Below are 15059 nucleotides of genomic sequence, written 5' to 3' on the forward strand. Positions count from 1 at the left end.
TCCAGGCCATCCCTCTGGAATGACCTAGTGATCACACCCTACCTTGCTTGAAGGCAAAAGCATGTGTGACTCTCCACAGAAAAAAGGGAAGCCAAAGTGAACTGGGAAAGAAAGCTGGGTCCTCACAGTGGGGGCAGGTGGGGAACTGCAGGGAGAAGAACAGGGCCTGCACTTAGGGTACACTCAGGCACATTCCAGCAGAGCCTGTTTCTAAAAGAATCAAGATTTCTGTACCTCACGTGCCAAAATACTCACTCTGCCCATACAGGTCTATGTAAAATACTGGGTTTATTCTGTCCTTTAGGAAGACTCAAGTAGCCTGGCTCCCCTAAAATCCGGTCTTGCCCCTGCCCTGCATTCCCCATCACCCTAGTTCCTGGACACCAGGCATCTGGCCCTTCTTGCTCCTTCCCAGTCCCTGGGACCTGGATCCCCAAATTCTGGGGAATGCTCGCTGCTAAGGGAGCAGCATGGGAGCCTGAGGAGCCAGAGAGGACCTGGATCCTTCACTGGCCCCCACGGATGCAGAGGCCAAGATGCTGGAACAGGACTCCCCTGGACCAGATAGTTCTTGTGGGGCCAGGAGCAAGGCCGGGTGGCTTTTGCTGCGATGAGCTGCAACACTGTCTGGCTTCTCAAAGCGCTTGCCGCAGAACTCACAGGGGAATCGCAAGGCAGCCACTGTCTCTGCATGCTTGCGCCGGTGCCAATTCAGGGATGCCTTCTGGCGGCAGGTGAACCCGCAGATCTCACACCTAAACCAGGGGGAGAAGAGTGAGGGAAGGTGCCTCAGCCCATCTTGAGCTCCCCAGGGGCTCCTCCTGGTCCCAGCTTCCCAGGTGTCCTTCCAGCACCTCCCCACTTCACCCCACACCAGGCTCCCTTCCCCCACTCACTGTAGGGGTTTCTCTCCAGTGTGGATGCGCCGGTGGATGACCAAGTTGCTGCTGGTGCGGAAAGACCGGGCGCAGAACTCACAAATGTAGTCTCGGGTGTCTGTGGGCACATAGGGGATAGCCAAGCATCCATCCCCAAACTGAGGGCCTCCTTGGCCCACCCCTTCCAGTCCTCCAAAGGAGCACTGTCCCTATTTAGTCTGCATGTCTCACTCCTCCCAGCCCCACAACAGTGCCCCGTGACCTGACAGACCCCCTGTGGGCACCAAGAACCAATCCCCTCTCCTTTCTCCCTGGACCTGCCTGCCAGCTCTAACAGCACCTGCCCACTGCCCATCTCTAGCAGTTCTCACAGGCCTGGTACATTTCTCCTACACCTCCTGCAGCAGCAGAGATAGCCATCCTTTTCAATGCATCCTGTAGTCTTCTGCCCAACCACTGCTCTGTATGTCCTGCCATCAGACCACACACACGTACCTATAGCCTTCATCCCCATCACTAACTTGTACTCCACACAACTCCCGCTCCAGGCTCTCTCCTCAGTCACTACCACTGATGTCAATTTGTTCTCTACATGTCCAGCCCTCCACTCTCCTGGTTTCCAGACCCTCACTAACCTGGCCCCCCCACCCTCCTCAGCCACCACTCCCAGGTTCTGCACCATCACTGCACCATGTAGAAATCACAATTTCAAGCATCCTAGTTCCAGTCATCCTTTGTGCTGTCACAGTAATCCCACAACTCCAGGCTGCCAGTTCAGTGGCCCACTGTCTCCCTGCCTTCTCTGACCAGTCCATTTCCAAGGCATCTTCATGGCCTTCCTTCACGTCACTTGTCTCCCTCTTCCTCAGCTATATTTTCCTGGTTAAAACCCAACTCAGAATAAATACAACACTTGGTTGCTCCAGACCTGCACATGTGTGTCGAGCAGGGCAGACAACCTACAACTCCCCACTGCCCCACCTTGGGCTCTACTTTCATACACAACTACAAGTGTCGAGCCTCCCCACTGCCCTGCCACAGTACCTCTGCATTTCCTTGGTCAGTTCACTCCCACTTTCTAGAGTCCAGAAGGGCATTTTCCACATGACCTCCTCTTTCTACCAACCTCACTCAGCAATGACCTCATTTTATAAGTCACCCAGAAGAAAAGAGCCAGGGAAGAATGCCCACATCCTCCCCTCACCTAATCCACCAGGCAACTTGCTTTTTGTGCCCATATATGTGAATAGTCCCTGCTTCCCTGTGGCTGCCTTCCAACTGTGCCCAGACACACCCCCTCCTCACTGACTTGAGGTTGCCCAACCCTGGCATCAGCAAGCCTTTCCTCTCTGTGGGATCATCTGTGTATGATCCTGCCCTCCAGCTTATACCTAAATCTCTGCTTGCCTTCACAGCAAAACTCCAAAGAGTTGTCCATACTTGCTGTCTCCACTTCCTCAGCTCCTCTCTGCTCCAGACCCACCCCCTGCTGGCTGTTATCTCCCTTGTCACATGCCATTTTGTCATCTGGTCAAGGATAGCTTTCCACTACCCTGTCTGATGGCCTGTCCACATCCTCATCTCACTCAGCTCGGCAGCACTGGCATAGGTCACCCCTCCCTAGAGCGCTTTCTCCACTTGGCTCCTCAGATACTGCTCTTCAGCTGCCTCCCTTGCCCCTCTGTAGCTGACCTTCCCACCTGCCCTGCTCAGACCTCTTCTCTACCTATGTTCACTCTCTCCCTGTAGAAACACTCCACCCACAGCTCTAAACACCACCCAAGTGCTCATGATGAACATTTTTTTCTTTTTTACCCAACATCTCTGAACTTCAGATTCATGTTTTCTGGGACACCTGATTAGCATGTCCCAAATAAAATGTCATGTCCCTTTCCTGAAACCTGCTTCTCTGTCATTTTCAGGGAATCACATTCCCTTCTACCCAGTTGCTCAGGTTCGAGTCTTCTTCCAAGTCTTCCCTGACTCTACAGTCCTACCCATGGACAATCTGTTCTACCCACAGTAGCCCTGGCTCCATCTTCACTCGTCAGTCTCACTTCTCACCGACTCGACTGTCCAGGTCACCATTACTGTGCTGCACATTACTGCAGTCCCTCCATTCTTCACATGGCAGTGACAATGCTCCTTTTAAAGTCAGTTGTGTCCCTCCTTCCAACATACTGGTGCCCATCGCATGTGGCCAGGAGCCAAGCCATCGTGAAGATGGTCTCGGAGCCCTCTACCACCTATTTGACCTCTCTTCCTTCCTTTCTAATCTCCTGTCTTCCTCTCCATTCCTGGATCATGCTTGGAGATGCCAGTTTAGGGTCCTCTCATGAGCTGCCTATGGGTGTGGCTAAGCCTCCATTCTCTCTTCACTTAGGTCTTTCCTCAAAGCACCTTTCACAGCTCTGTGGCCCAGTGCCAGTAGAGTGGACATCTTACAAGGTGAGTACTGTCTGCTTTATTCACTGCCAAATCCCAGCACTTAGAACAGTTTAAAACAGGCAAGATCTCAACAAAAAGAGAGTGCAGGATGAGTGTGTGAATGAAGAGTTATCCCAGAGCAATGTGACAAAACCTGCAGATAAGAGGTGATGGGCCTCGTGGGGAAGGTGAAGGTACCCACAGGAGTAGGTGACAGGACCCACAGTGGGGAGATGAAAAGGCATTTCCACCACTCACCACTGTGCAGCTTCACATGCTCCTTCAGGTGTTTCTTAAAGTTGAAGGACTTCCCACAGGCTGGCTCTGGGCAGGAGAAGGACTTTTGGTGGATGTGCTGGTATTTCTTGTGGTGCTAGGGAAGGAAGCACATGGCTTTCTCAGGGAGACCACCAGAGCTGACCCAGCAGGCAGGCTCTTCTGCCCTTTTCCTTAACAGTTCTTGTCACTGCCTCACCTATAGTCCAGTCCTCACCTATACGTGAGTACCCCAATCCCATCCCTTCCTGATCCCACCCTGTCCTTACTCTGCCCTGCCCTCAACTTCCATTATCTCATCTCCTTGTCACAACCTCACCCTGCAATGCCCAGTTCCCTGAACAAAATGCAATTCTACTGACATTCCTGGTTCCCTAACTATACATTCGCATCTGCCAGGGATGGGAACACATTTTGGATGGTTATAATTATTCTCCTTGATATCAATACCAATGCCCAACAGTGTCCCTCAGATGACCTACATTTTACTAACAGCTCACCATGGGGTTATATAATTTTCTCCTAAATGTGCTTTGGAAACACACACTCTCTCAACTTAGAACACTTTTAAGGGTAGTGTGTTCTTCAACCTTAACTCCCCAAGTATTTCTAGGAAATATTTCTCTTTTTATCTGGTCTAATTTTCACATTCTGGCTCACTAAGCTGCATGGGCTTTCCCTTTCTCCATAATCCCATTTCCCCATATTTAAACTACTGCTGGGAGCTACTTCAGTCTCCTTCATTAACAGAATCAAATATGTCTGACCAGCCCTGCTGTTCTTATCAAAAGCCTAGAGCTTTGCAACCACATGGGGACCTTCCCCTTTTCCCAAATCCCATCCACCCAGGCCTCACCATCCATCTGGTCTAGGGTCCCCCAGCCTCAGAACCCTGTGAGAGCTCTCGCTGAGTGTGGGGCTTGGACTCTTCCCTCTCTGTGCCTCAAACCTCTCCTGTAGCAAGGCTGAGGACAAGACTGTCTCCTAAACCTTCCAGGGCAGGACCACCGACATAAGCCAGCAGAGCGAGGCAGTCCAATGGACTGAGGAACCCTAGCACCAGGACACACTAATGAGAAGCCTGGGGCAATGCTTAATCTTTCTGTGTTCCTCGGTTTCCTCATCTGCAAAGCAGGTATAGTATCAGCGCCCACTCCACAGCAATGTTGAGAAGATCAAAAGATTCAAGACATATCAAGTACTTAGAACAGTCACTAGCACCTCCAAAGCCTGAGGAATGCCACCATTATCTCCATGTGGTCAACAGAGGGCCTGTGCAACAAGCAGTATGGCAGCAGCTGTGCACCTAAGGCTTGGTTTCCTGCCTTATCTACCAGTCATCTGGATTAGTGATTAGAACTGTAGGCAAGCTCTGCACATCCATCCCAACCCTTCTCTCCCTGGTTCTGAATTCCCTCCACACCCCAGGTTTCTTTACCTCAGTTTCTCCTTCAGCCCTCCTCCTCCACCCATGAGGCTACACAGAATCCAACCTGTACCCCTCACATCCTCACATTCAAATACTGCCGGTTTGAGAAGATCCTTCCACAGCCAGGGAAGTCACAGGGCAGCAGCTCTCTTTTGGCAGCTTTCCTGAGGAAGGAGAATAGGAAGCGGGAGGACTTGTGCAGGCTCTCCTCCACCTCCCTCCTCACCCTTCCCTACCGGGGCCCCTTTCCCCAGTCCTACCTAATTCTCTTGGGGCCAATCTGAGCAGTGTCCTCATCCCATGCCGAGGCCAGAGCAGACTGAGCCTGACTCCCAGGGCTATGGGCAGCAAAGAGGGAGCAGAGGGCCTCGAGGGAGGGCCATGTCCCAGGATGCCCCTGCCCTCTGACTCAGCCATCAGGTTACCTGGCCGGGGGCTCAGTCTGCTGGTCTGCTTGAGGGGTCCCCCTGAGCTCTGGCTGTATCCTGACTTCTACAGGCCTAGGCGCTCCAGAACCCAATGAGGATGCTGATGAGGATGGCGAAGCAAGAGGAGCTGGGACAGCTGCAGGGGCTGGGGCTATCTCCCCATCCTTAAGTGCATGGGTGACAGGGGAAGGGAGTGGTTTGGGGACATCTGGCTCACTGCTGAAAGGAGAATGAAAAGGAGGAGGACATTATCTCATGGATCCTCAGCCAGCCCCAGCCCAACCCCAATCCCTAAATTGCAAAGATCCCAAACTCACTTTCCACCCAGTTCAAAATCTCTAGTTCTTTCTGCCTTCCCCAAAGCCTACCCTGCCCTCTCCACCAACAAGCCACTCCCTGAAGTCTGCAAAACAAAGCTCCAAGAGCCCCCCACCCCGGCAACCCCCCATCCCCACCAACTAGCCCACACTGTTCAGAATCCTCCCTCAGCCCCAACTTGCTCATCTGGGGAGGAGCTGTAGGTCCAGGGACTAGCATCACTGAGCATCTCCTCTTCATCCTCCTCTTCCTCTTCCCCATCTTCTCCAAGGGATGGGAAGGTCTCCGGTGAGGGTCCCACCCCCCTGCAGGTCCAAGGAAGGCAAGTGTGAAGTCCTGCTCCCTCCCTTCCATTGTCCACCCAGGTCTATCTTGTCCCCCGCTGTTCCCCAACCCCAGACTCACCTGGGCATCCTGGCCTCCTGAGCCCTCTCATCACAGTTAGATTCCAAACCTGTTGGCATGGGTAGTGTCAAAACGGAAGGAATTCTGTACTGGAGGGATGAGGACAGGTGAAGTTCTAAGGCCTGAAGTGGTGGGAAGACTCTTAGGAAGAAGAAGAGGGGGCACAGGCTACTGGAGTGGGAGGGACTGTTTGATTTTAGAGATGGTACATTTCACATGGCGCAAAAAAAGAAACAAGTATAAAAAGGTACACTGTGAAAAGTCTCCTTTCCAATCTGTACCCCAGCCACCTCAGTCTTCCTACAGGTAACCTGTTTTCCTATATGCCCTTCCAGAAATTTTTATACATTTATAAGTACATACAAATAAATTCCTTTTTTCTCTTATTTATCCACCGATGGTAACATATGATACATCCAATTCTGTATTCTGCTTTTCATACCTAAAAATATATTGAGGATATATTTCCTTATCAGCATAGTTTTTCCACTGAGAAAGGATCATTTTTGAAGAATGGTGTTCTAAGTTACAGAATAGGGTTCTGAGTTCCCCTCTTTTTTTCTCCATAACTCTTCTTTCCCCCAGCCTACCTGCAGGCTCCTGCCCACTCCTGGCCTCTGGGCACCAGCTCCTCTCGTCAGTACTTGGAAGAGGGGTCAGATTTGGCTCCTCTGGAGATTTGGGGCCTGAAGAGGGGCCCCAGGAGAAGGTGTGACCAGCTGAACACTCCCACACAAGCCCCCCATCTTGGCCCCCAGGTCCCCGCAGCCCAGGCACCAGGCTGCACTCCCGGCTGTGAGCGTGAGATAGAAGCACCAGATACTGCAGTCCCTTGGGGGCAACAGGCTCAGGACCTAGAGCAATAAAGGCAACAGTCAAGGTTGAACTGGGAGGCCCTCTCCTCTCATCCTGGAGAGCCACATTCAGACAGCCCTGTACCCCAACCCCCTACTCCCTTCTCCACAGGTGGCCCTTCTCAGCTGTCCAACTCCCCCCATCTCTTCCCAAACTCACTCAAGGCTCCCTCTGATCCAGTCCCCATAGGGAGGGTATTTCTAGGTCACACCACTCCCTGTTGCCCCCTCTTCCCTCTCTGGCTCCTAATTCTCTACCCCTAGCCATTCCCTACCCACCTGCACAAAGCACACAGCCTGAAGAAGTGTACCTGCCAGGGGGACAAGAGGCAGGTCAAGTGAGGGCCCATGTGACCAACTGCCCTCAGCTCTGGCCACTCACACACTTAAGGGGTCCTCTATCCTCTGCGGACCAAGAGGTGGGGGAAGACCGTGGGAGGTCACAAACCACACTGGCCTTGCTTCTGAAATGAGAAATCTGCCAGTGGGAAGGAGCAGCAGGACTACACTTGGTGTCGGGGAAAGGGGACGGGTAAGGTGCTGGGTGTTGTAGCCTGGGTGCCCTCCCTCAGAACCCCTGACCCGGGCCCTAACCGGTCCAACAGGAACTTGGCCAGCTGCGAGTGCAAGGAGAAGCCCAGCTGCTCCTTGAGGAGGCACCACTGTTCCATATGGCCACCCAGGCGGATGCGGCACTTGCTGCGGCGCGCATCCAGCTGCCGCCGCTTCTCCCGCCGCTTGCGGGACGCGTCCGCAGGGGAGGCCGCCATGAGCACCAGGGCCTGCGGGGTGGAGGAGACGCTGATCGGATACGGCTCCAGAGGCCCCAACTCCACCCTCTGCCGGGGCCTCAGTTTCCTCATCGGTGAATTGGGGCAGAACCAAACCACTGCAACAGCATTCGCCGCCACCGGGCCCGAACCACATCTGCTTACCTGTCAGGGCGTGTAAACTAGTGCTGGGGGGTGGTATCGCGGGGGTGGGAGGTAAGGGGACAGCATCAGAGTCAGAATGGCCTGATCCCCGGCACGCTGAAGTGCAGAACTGGAGCTATGGGGTAAGAAAATTTCAACTAGGGCGGGGTAAAGGGTAAGGTAACAGTTTTATATTGAAAAAGGCCTGAGTCTTTTCTGGTAAATGAGGGAAGAGGTTGTTTGCACTGGAAGAGCTCCTCACAGTTGGGACGACTTGGGTAGAGCCGGGGCGGGGGCAGAGGGGGGTGGTCTGGAGGGCACCCCCCACTCCGTTCTGGGCCGCCCCACTGAACACTCACACTGCGTCGGATGGACCAATTCCTAAGGCAGCTCCCCGGCCGCCCAGAGCTCCAGCCGCGACCCACCCCTACCCCGGCCTTACCTGAGCGCCCCCACCCGCCCTCATCCCGACTGCGCCTGCGCCTCCCCCGTGTCGCGCGCAGGCCCGGAGAGCGGCGGGAGGACAGGGGCCCACCTCGCGCGCGCCGCCGGTGTTTCTCTTTTAAGAGGAACTCGTCCCTCTTCGCGTCGGTGACTCCAGCCTGGCACTGGCGCCGGGCTTTGAGGGGAAGCGGAGAGTCGAAATCTGCCTGCGCGCGCCTGCGCATTGGCCGCTCAGCGCAACGCCTGCTGGGAGCCGTGGTTCCCATACACACTGCTCAGGCTCCTGGCTGAACCGTGCAAAGGTTATAAAAGGGTCGCTGCCCCGGCGAGCTCCTGTGTTTGGTGACCAAAGGCTTAGGGAAATGGAGTTCATAGGGCCAAGCCCTCCTCCCGTGCGCCGACCCCAGCCCCTTCAAACAGCCCAGGGATGTGGCCTCTGCAACAGTTCCTACTTTGTAGTTGATCTTCTATTCTCCCTCCCAATTCCCTGTTCCCCGACAGAAGTTACCTGGAGAAGGGAATGGCAACCCACTCCGCTCTTCTTGCCTGGAGAATCCCATAGACAGAAGAGCCTGGCAGCCTGCATCCCATGGGGTCGCACAGAGTCGGACATGACTGAAGTGACTGAGCACGCACGCACGACAGAGGTCATCTGAAAAGTTGCCCAAATTTGCTGTGGACTATTCTGCACTTCCGTTCTCTCTTCAGGTGACTCTAGTGGAGCTTTTCTGCCTACCAAGCTACTAAAACGGCGTTTGTCAACGTCACCTGGGGCAGTCGCTTTGTTAAAGGCAGTGGTCTGTTCTCTGCTTCTCTGCTGCTGCTGCTGCTGCTGCTGCTAAGTCGCTTCAGTCGTGTCCGACTCTGTACGACCCCATAGACGTCAGCCCACCAGGCTCGCCCATCCCTGGAATTCTCCAGGCAAGAATACTGGAGCTGGTTGCCATTTCCTTCTCCAATGCGTGCATGCAGGCTAAGTCGCTTCAGTCGTGTCCAACTCTGTGCGACCCTATGGACAGCAGCCCACCAGGCTCCTCTGTCCACGAGATTCTCTAGGCAAGAATGCTGGAGTGGGTTGCCATTTCCTTCTCCATCCCTGCTTCTCTACCCTTAAAGCAATATCTGACAATGTAGATATTTCCCTCTCTGACCCCTCTCCCCTCACACAAGTTTGGCTTCTGTGACTGCACACACACCTAGTTTTCCTCCCTCCTCACTGGCTCTTCCTTTCCTTTGTTGGATCCTCTTCAGAGAATCAGTTTGGGGTTTTCCGTGGACCAAGTCCTCTCTCTTCTGGACTTTTTTCTTCTTGTTTGATTTATTTGGCCCCTTGGCTTTAAAGGGCTTCCCTGGTGGCTCAAACGGTAAAAAGTCCACCTGCAATGCAAGAGACCCAAGTTCCCAGTAAATGTTGTCATCATCCACCCACTTGTTCAGAACAAAAACCTCAGAATCATCCTTGACTACACAAAAACCTCAGAATCATCCTTGACTACATCATCTAGTCCTGCTGATACTATCTGCAAAAATTTGTTGTGAATCCGATCATGTCCAGCTTTTTTCACTGCTAAAACCTTACTCCAGGTCACCTGTATTAGTTTTCTGTAGTTGCTGTAACATCTCCACAAACTTGGTGGTTAAAAACAACAGACATTTTTTTTTACTCATAGTTATGAAGGCCTCAAGTTAGTATGAGGCTGTCATCAGGGCAATATTTCTGCTACAAGGATTCTAGGGGGAAATCCTTTCCTTGCCTCTTATAGCTTCTGGTGATGAACTGGCAATCCCAAGCCTGTGGCCACATCATTCCAATCTCTCTCTAGTCATGTTGCTACCTTTCCTTTTGTCTGCATCAAATCTCCCTGTACTTCTCTTTTATAGGAACATTTGTGAAGGTGTTTGGACCCACCTAGAAAATCCCCAAAAAATAAAATCTTAAGACTCGATATTAAAAAAACTAAGATCATCTGGGCCCATCACTTCATGGCATATAGAATGGGAAAAAGTGGAAGCAGTGACAGATTTTCTCTTCTTGGGCTCAAAAATCACTGCAGATGGTGACTGCAGCCATGAAATCAGAAGATGCTTTCTTCTTGGAAGGAAAGCTATGACAAACCTAGACAGCATATTAAAATGCCAAGACATCACTTTCCTGACAAAGATTCATATAGTCAAAGCTATGGTCTTTCCAGTAGTCATGTAAGGATGTAAGAGTAGGACCATAAAGAAGGATATGCACAGATGAATTGATGCTTTTGAACTGTGGTGTTGGAGAAGACTCTTAAGAGTCCCTTGGACTGCAAGGAAATCAAACCAGTCAATCCTAAAAGAAATCAACCCTGAATACCCATTGGAAGCACTGATGCTGAAGCTCCAATACTTTGGCCACCTGATGTGAAGAGCCGACTCATTGGAAAAGACCCTAATGCTGGGAAAGATTGAAGGCAGAAGGAGAAGAAGGCACAGAGGATGAGACAGTTGGATGGCATCACCAATTCAATGGACATGAACTTAGGCAGAGTCCAGGAGAGAGTGAAGGACAGGCAGGCCTGGCATGCTGCAGTCCAGCAAAGAACTGGAATCGACTTAGCAACTGAACAAAAATAACAAAGATAATCTACCAGGAGCCATCACGGGAGATCCCACCCATGACAAGGTCATGTGGAAGAGAACTGTTAAGCAAGGCTTCAGAACTCAAGGGGCTCCCTAGGCTTTCTCGAGCACCTACCCCCAAACCAGAATCGGTCTGTTTTACTATTTCATGACTTTCACCATCTCCTCTGACATTAACAGGGGGCTAACCCTGACCACTTTTCTCTGGAGAAAATCAACTTAGGGCTATAGCTAATAAGTCTCCTGGACATGAGAGGAATATTTCAAATCAAACTCCCTCTGTTAGCATTCTAGCTTGCTTGGCAGGTCTATCCAGACTCTTGCAGCTACGCATATGATTATGTACAGCCTCCCAACTATGAGAGGCATGAAAAGCCTAAAACATAGAGCCTTTTAAAGAGTTAAAAGTTATTAGAGTAGTGCTGGCGTAGGATTTCATTATTTGGCCAATGCTTGTTGCTAAGTTCCCATATCTCTTAACCACTGTGCACCTGGGAGTGCATTAGTTAACATAGTTGGAATGTAAGAAAAACAAGTGTAGCCTTGAATTTAACCACATCAGACTTTTGAGCTAATTGGTTCTTTCTTGTAACTCACTGCACCTTTGCTTCGTGAGAATGTAACTCTGTTTGATGTTTTCTGAGGCTGACATAGATTAGAAATATAAAGAAAAAACACTTTGAGGGAAAATAAGTTTTCTGGTTGAGCAGCCTTTATCAAAAGAGGGTCATAAAATGTTCACAGGCCTCCAAGGCCAGGAGATAATGTACACAATATTGTTTATGGGAAAGGTTTGCAAAAAAATCCTGGTTTCGATAAAGACAAAACAGATGTAATATTTGGGCTGACTGTACGAATTTGCATCTTTCATTTCCCTCTATGTATAAGACAAGGTATAAAAGTACCTTTTAAAAATAAAGCTATTGGGACTCACTCTAAGAAGCTTGGTCACCCTGCGTCAATCATTCTCTCTCTCTCTCTCTCTCTCTCTCTCTCTCTCTCTCTCTCTCTCCCTCTCCTCCCTTTTTTCAGGCTGATCCCTTGGAACATAAAGGCTCCCTGCGTTCACTTTTCTGCCTGAGCTTCTGACTTTATTAGCTTTCTGTGTAAACCAAGGAATATCAGCCTCTTTCTCTCTTCTATTTTCTTATCGACAACATTCTTTCCTTATCTCTCTCTAAATCAATCGCCGACACCGTTTTTCCTTCAGGTTCCCCTGGATCCTGCGGGAGCTGGACCCCAGCAATAATCCAAATAATCTCTCAATCCCAATATCCTAAAACAATCACACCTACAGAGTATTTGCTAGATTGATCTGCTTCCTTCTGCTGCCACCCGCACAAGGCAGGAAGGAGGAAATCTCCTGCTTAAAACATTTCATGGTCACCAGTGTACTCTTGCCTGGAAAATCCCATGGATGGGGAGCCTGGTGGGCTGCCGTCTATGGGGTCGCACAGAGTCAGATATGACTGAAGCAGCAGCAGCAGTGCAATCCAAAACCCTTACTATGACATCAAGGCCTGTGCGGTCTGACCTTTGGCTGTTGCTCTGGCCTCCCCCACATTTCCTTACTTTGTCCCACTTTTTTTGTTGTTTTGTTTTTACTATTTCTCAAATGTACCAAACACGCTGGAGAGAGTCCCTTGTCTCTGGAATACCCACTCTCTATCTCTTCATATGGTTGTTTTCCTTCTTATTATGTAAATCTCAGCTCCAATATCACCTACTCAGATCCTTTTTGTCATTTTCTGCCCACTGTTTCTATTTCCTTCTACTTCCTTCACAGCACGTCTAGTTCTCTGAAATTATTGGCTTGTGTGTTTGTTGTTGGTATATGATAATTGTTGGCTATCTCCAGCTCCTCCTCTGCGGCCTACACAGTCAAAATGACATGGTATCCAATCATAAACTACCCTTTAGGATCAACCCAGTATGTCCTGCCTATATCATACTCCTGAATTATGATACCAATGACTCGACATGGTATTTGTCTGCCTAATATAAGGTTGGAGGAAAGATCACTCACATATTCCAGATACTTTACTAATTAATAAAGATTCTTCATTAATCCAAGGAACAGGACTCCACAGGGAACAAACAGAAAAAAAATTTTTTTTTCTTTCCCTTCATGGTCCCTTAGTAGACATCTGTAAAATCCTATTTTCTCTTTCCCATGAATGAAATTACAAACAAGTTTAATAATTCTTGGTTACTCTTAGATAATAATAATAAAAAGTCCCTTGAGACTCAAGCACACTCTTGGTTCTGTCAGTCTGATATGGTTCAAAATTGCAAAGCTCTAAACCCCTTAATCCTCCAATAACCCTCTCCAAACAAATCCTTTTTTTTCCCTCTCTCAATCTCTCTTCAGTTTCTTACATCACTGAAGTAAGGGATGAGTCAAGCCTCTCAATAGTCACCCTTCTTTGTAGGTACTGAAGACAAGCACTAACTCTTTGGCATGGATGGGAAGAGGATATTCTCTATATTTCTTCTCTGCCTTTAGTTTTTAGCCCAAACTGCTTTCAGTATTTAGCCCAATCTAATAATTGCATTTTGTCACCCCATTTCAAAAGTTATGATTAAATGTTAGCTTTTTGTTGCTTTAGCTCTGTTGAGTTACACAGACTTTACAGCCTCTTGAAACTGCCAATTGTTTTTTTCATGTTAAGTTCCTAAGTCTCCCCATGAAGAACTTGTGAGGAGGCTTAGGGGTTCATGTGGGGGGACATTACATTTATCCTCATGACATTTGTTTTTTCTGGATTCTAGGTGGCACCATAGCTTCCTTTTTATCTCCTGCTTTGGGAAAAGCTCTATCTGATATTAGTACTGTACCGTCTGAGTTCTCAATATCTTCTTTCTAAATAGAAAAATCACCTTCCACTCCCCTGGTTTAAGGAGAGCCAAATTGCTACAGCCTTGATCTGAAGTCCTGACTCAAAGTGGAGAAGGGGGACTTCCCTGGTCGTCCAGTGGTTAAGAATATACCTTCCATTGTAGGGGGGTGTGGGTTCCATCCCCGGTCAGGGAACTAGGATCCCACATGTCTCAGAGCAACTGAGCCCACATCCTTCAACCAGAGAGAAGCCTGCACACGCAACTAAGACCCAACGCAGTTAATAATAAATAAACTTAAAAATAATGATAATAAAGTCGAGAAGGAGCACTCCACAGGAAGCTTATGCCCTAAATTTCAGGAGACCCACCGACACTATTAGCCCTATTCAGGCCCCAAGTCTATTCAAGAGTCTTACACCCCCACCCCTTGTCTCTCTCTTACCCAATCAGCGTCTGGCATCTGTTTTCTTCAGCCAATTACCTTCTGCAGGAGTTCTATCCGTTTGTCTTCTCCTTGTTCATCAGTGGGCGGTGCCTTTGTCCTGAGCCCAACCGCGCTAGAGTCGCCTGCCACTATCTTCTGTGACGGCAAGAGGGCGGGCCGGGTAGATTTATAAGAAACCAGCCGGGTGTCTGGAAACCTAGGTCGCAGCCCAAGAGGGCTGAGGACATGTACGGGAAGAAAGCTGGCACCCAGGAGACTTATCCTCCGAAATGTTGAAGCCGCACGGGTGCTTTCCGCCGCTGCGGCAGGGGGCGCGGCGGAACACACAGCGCCGGTCGCGGGGAGACATTGTGTTGCAGATGCTGAAGCAGCCCCTGTCCAGGGACGCCGTGGTGATACTGCACGTGGTGAAGCGGGATCTTTTCAACCAGATGGCGCGCGAGGTGACCCGACTAAGTCAGGAGGGTGCGGACCTACGAGGCGAGCGCCGGGCAACCGGAACTGCTGAGATCGGCTCCACCCTCTGGTCGCTCCTGTCCTGGAGAGTTGCGCTTCGTGCCCTCACCACCTCCTTCCTGACGCGTGGCGGGCAGGTGGCCCGCGCGCTGCCCGCGCTAGTCCGAAGGAGTGGGCTCCTCTTGGGGTCCCCCTAGGACAGGCCCCGTTGCCAAGTGCTTGCGAAAAATCGTGGATTTACAGACATAGCTAGCTTGTCATCCAGGCTGTAGCAGAGATACGTGCTCCTAGATCTTTGGTGTGTTGCTGAAGAAATGAAGGTGTTTCCAGA

General features: G+C 50.4%; 1 protein-coding gene across 14 annotated transcripts; it reads right to left on the reverse strand.

The window, feature by feature from the left end:
* Positions 1–269: 269 nt before the first annotated feature.
* On the reverse strand, positions 270–14778 carry ZNF692 (zinc finger protein 692). 14 transcript variants are annotated; one of them, XM_042250410.1, is made up of 14 exons: positions 14270–14778; positions 9570–9750; positions 7951–8065; positions 7610–7797; positions 7295–7326; positions 6752–7015; positions 6162–6210; positions 5939–6061; positions 5436–5657; positions 5271–5348; positions 5096–5174; positions 3564–3678; positions 897–996; positions 270–755 (listed from the first exon to the last, which is right to left on the reverse strand). In XM_042250410.1, exons 4-14 carry the CDS (start codon positions 7783–7785, stop codon positions 458–460), a joined length of 1536 nt encoding a protein of 511 aa, XP_042106344.1. In that variant the 5' UTR covers positions 7786–7797; positions 7951–8065; positions 9570–9750; positions 14270–14778; the 3' UTR covers positions 270–457. The 14 variants fall into 14 exon arrangements, with proteins under 14 accessions (XP_042106344.1, XP_060272392.1, XP_060272388.1 ...); XM_060416409.1 differs by lacking the exons at positions 9570–9750; positions 14270–14778 and adding an exon at positions 8465–8539 and having other exon boundaries at positions 6752–6847; XM_060416405.1 differs by lacking the exons at positions 9570–9750; positions 14270–14778 and adding an exon at positions 8465–8539 and having other exon boundaries at positions 5436–5654.
* Between the last annotated feature and the right edge of the window lie 281 nt (positions 14779–15059).

The sequence above is a fragment of the Ovis aries genome, chromosome 5, assembly GCF_016772045.2.
Source record: "Ovis aries strain OAR_USU_Benz2616 breed Rambouillet chromosome 5, ARS-UI_Ramb_v3.0, whole genome shotgun sequence".
In the NCBI taxonomy this organism is placed as follows: domain Eukaryota; kingdom Metazoa; phylum Chordata; class Mammalia; order Artiodactyla; family Bovidae; genus Ovis; species Ovis aries.

Coding starts and splice junctions, on each gene's coding strand:
- ZNF692 (XM_042250410.1), bottom strand. CDS start 7,785: ATGGCGGCCTCCCCTGCGGACGCGTCCCGCAAGCGGCGGGAGAAGCGG. Junction 7,327..7,609: donor GCCAAGTTCCTGTTGGACCG/GTTAGGGCCCGG, acceptor TCCCCCTGGCAG/GTACACTTCTTCAGGCTGTG. Junction 756..896: donor ACTGGAGAGAAACCCCTACA/GTGAGTGGGGGA, acceptor CCCCTGGTTTAG/GTGTGAGATCTGCGGGTTCA.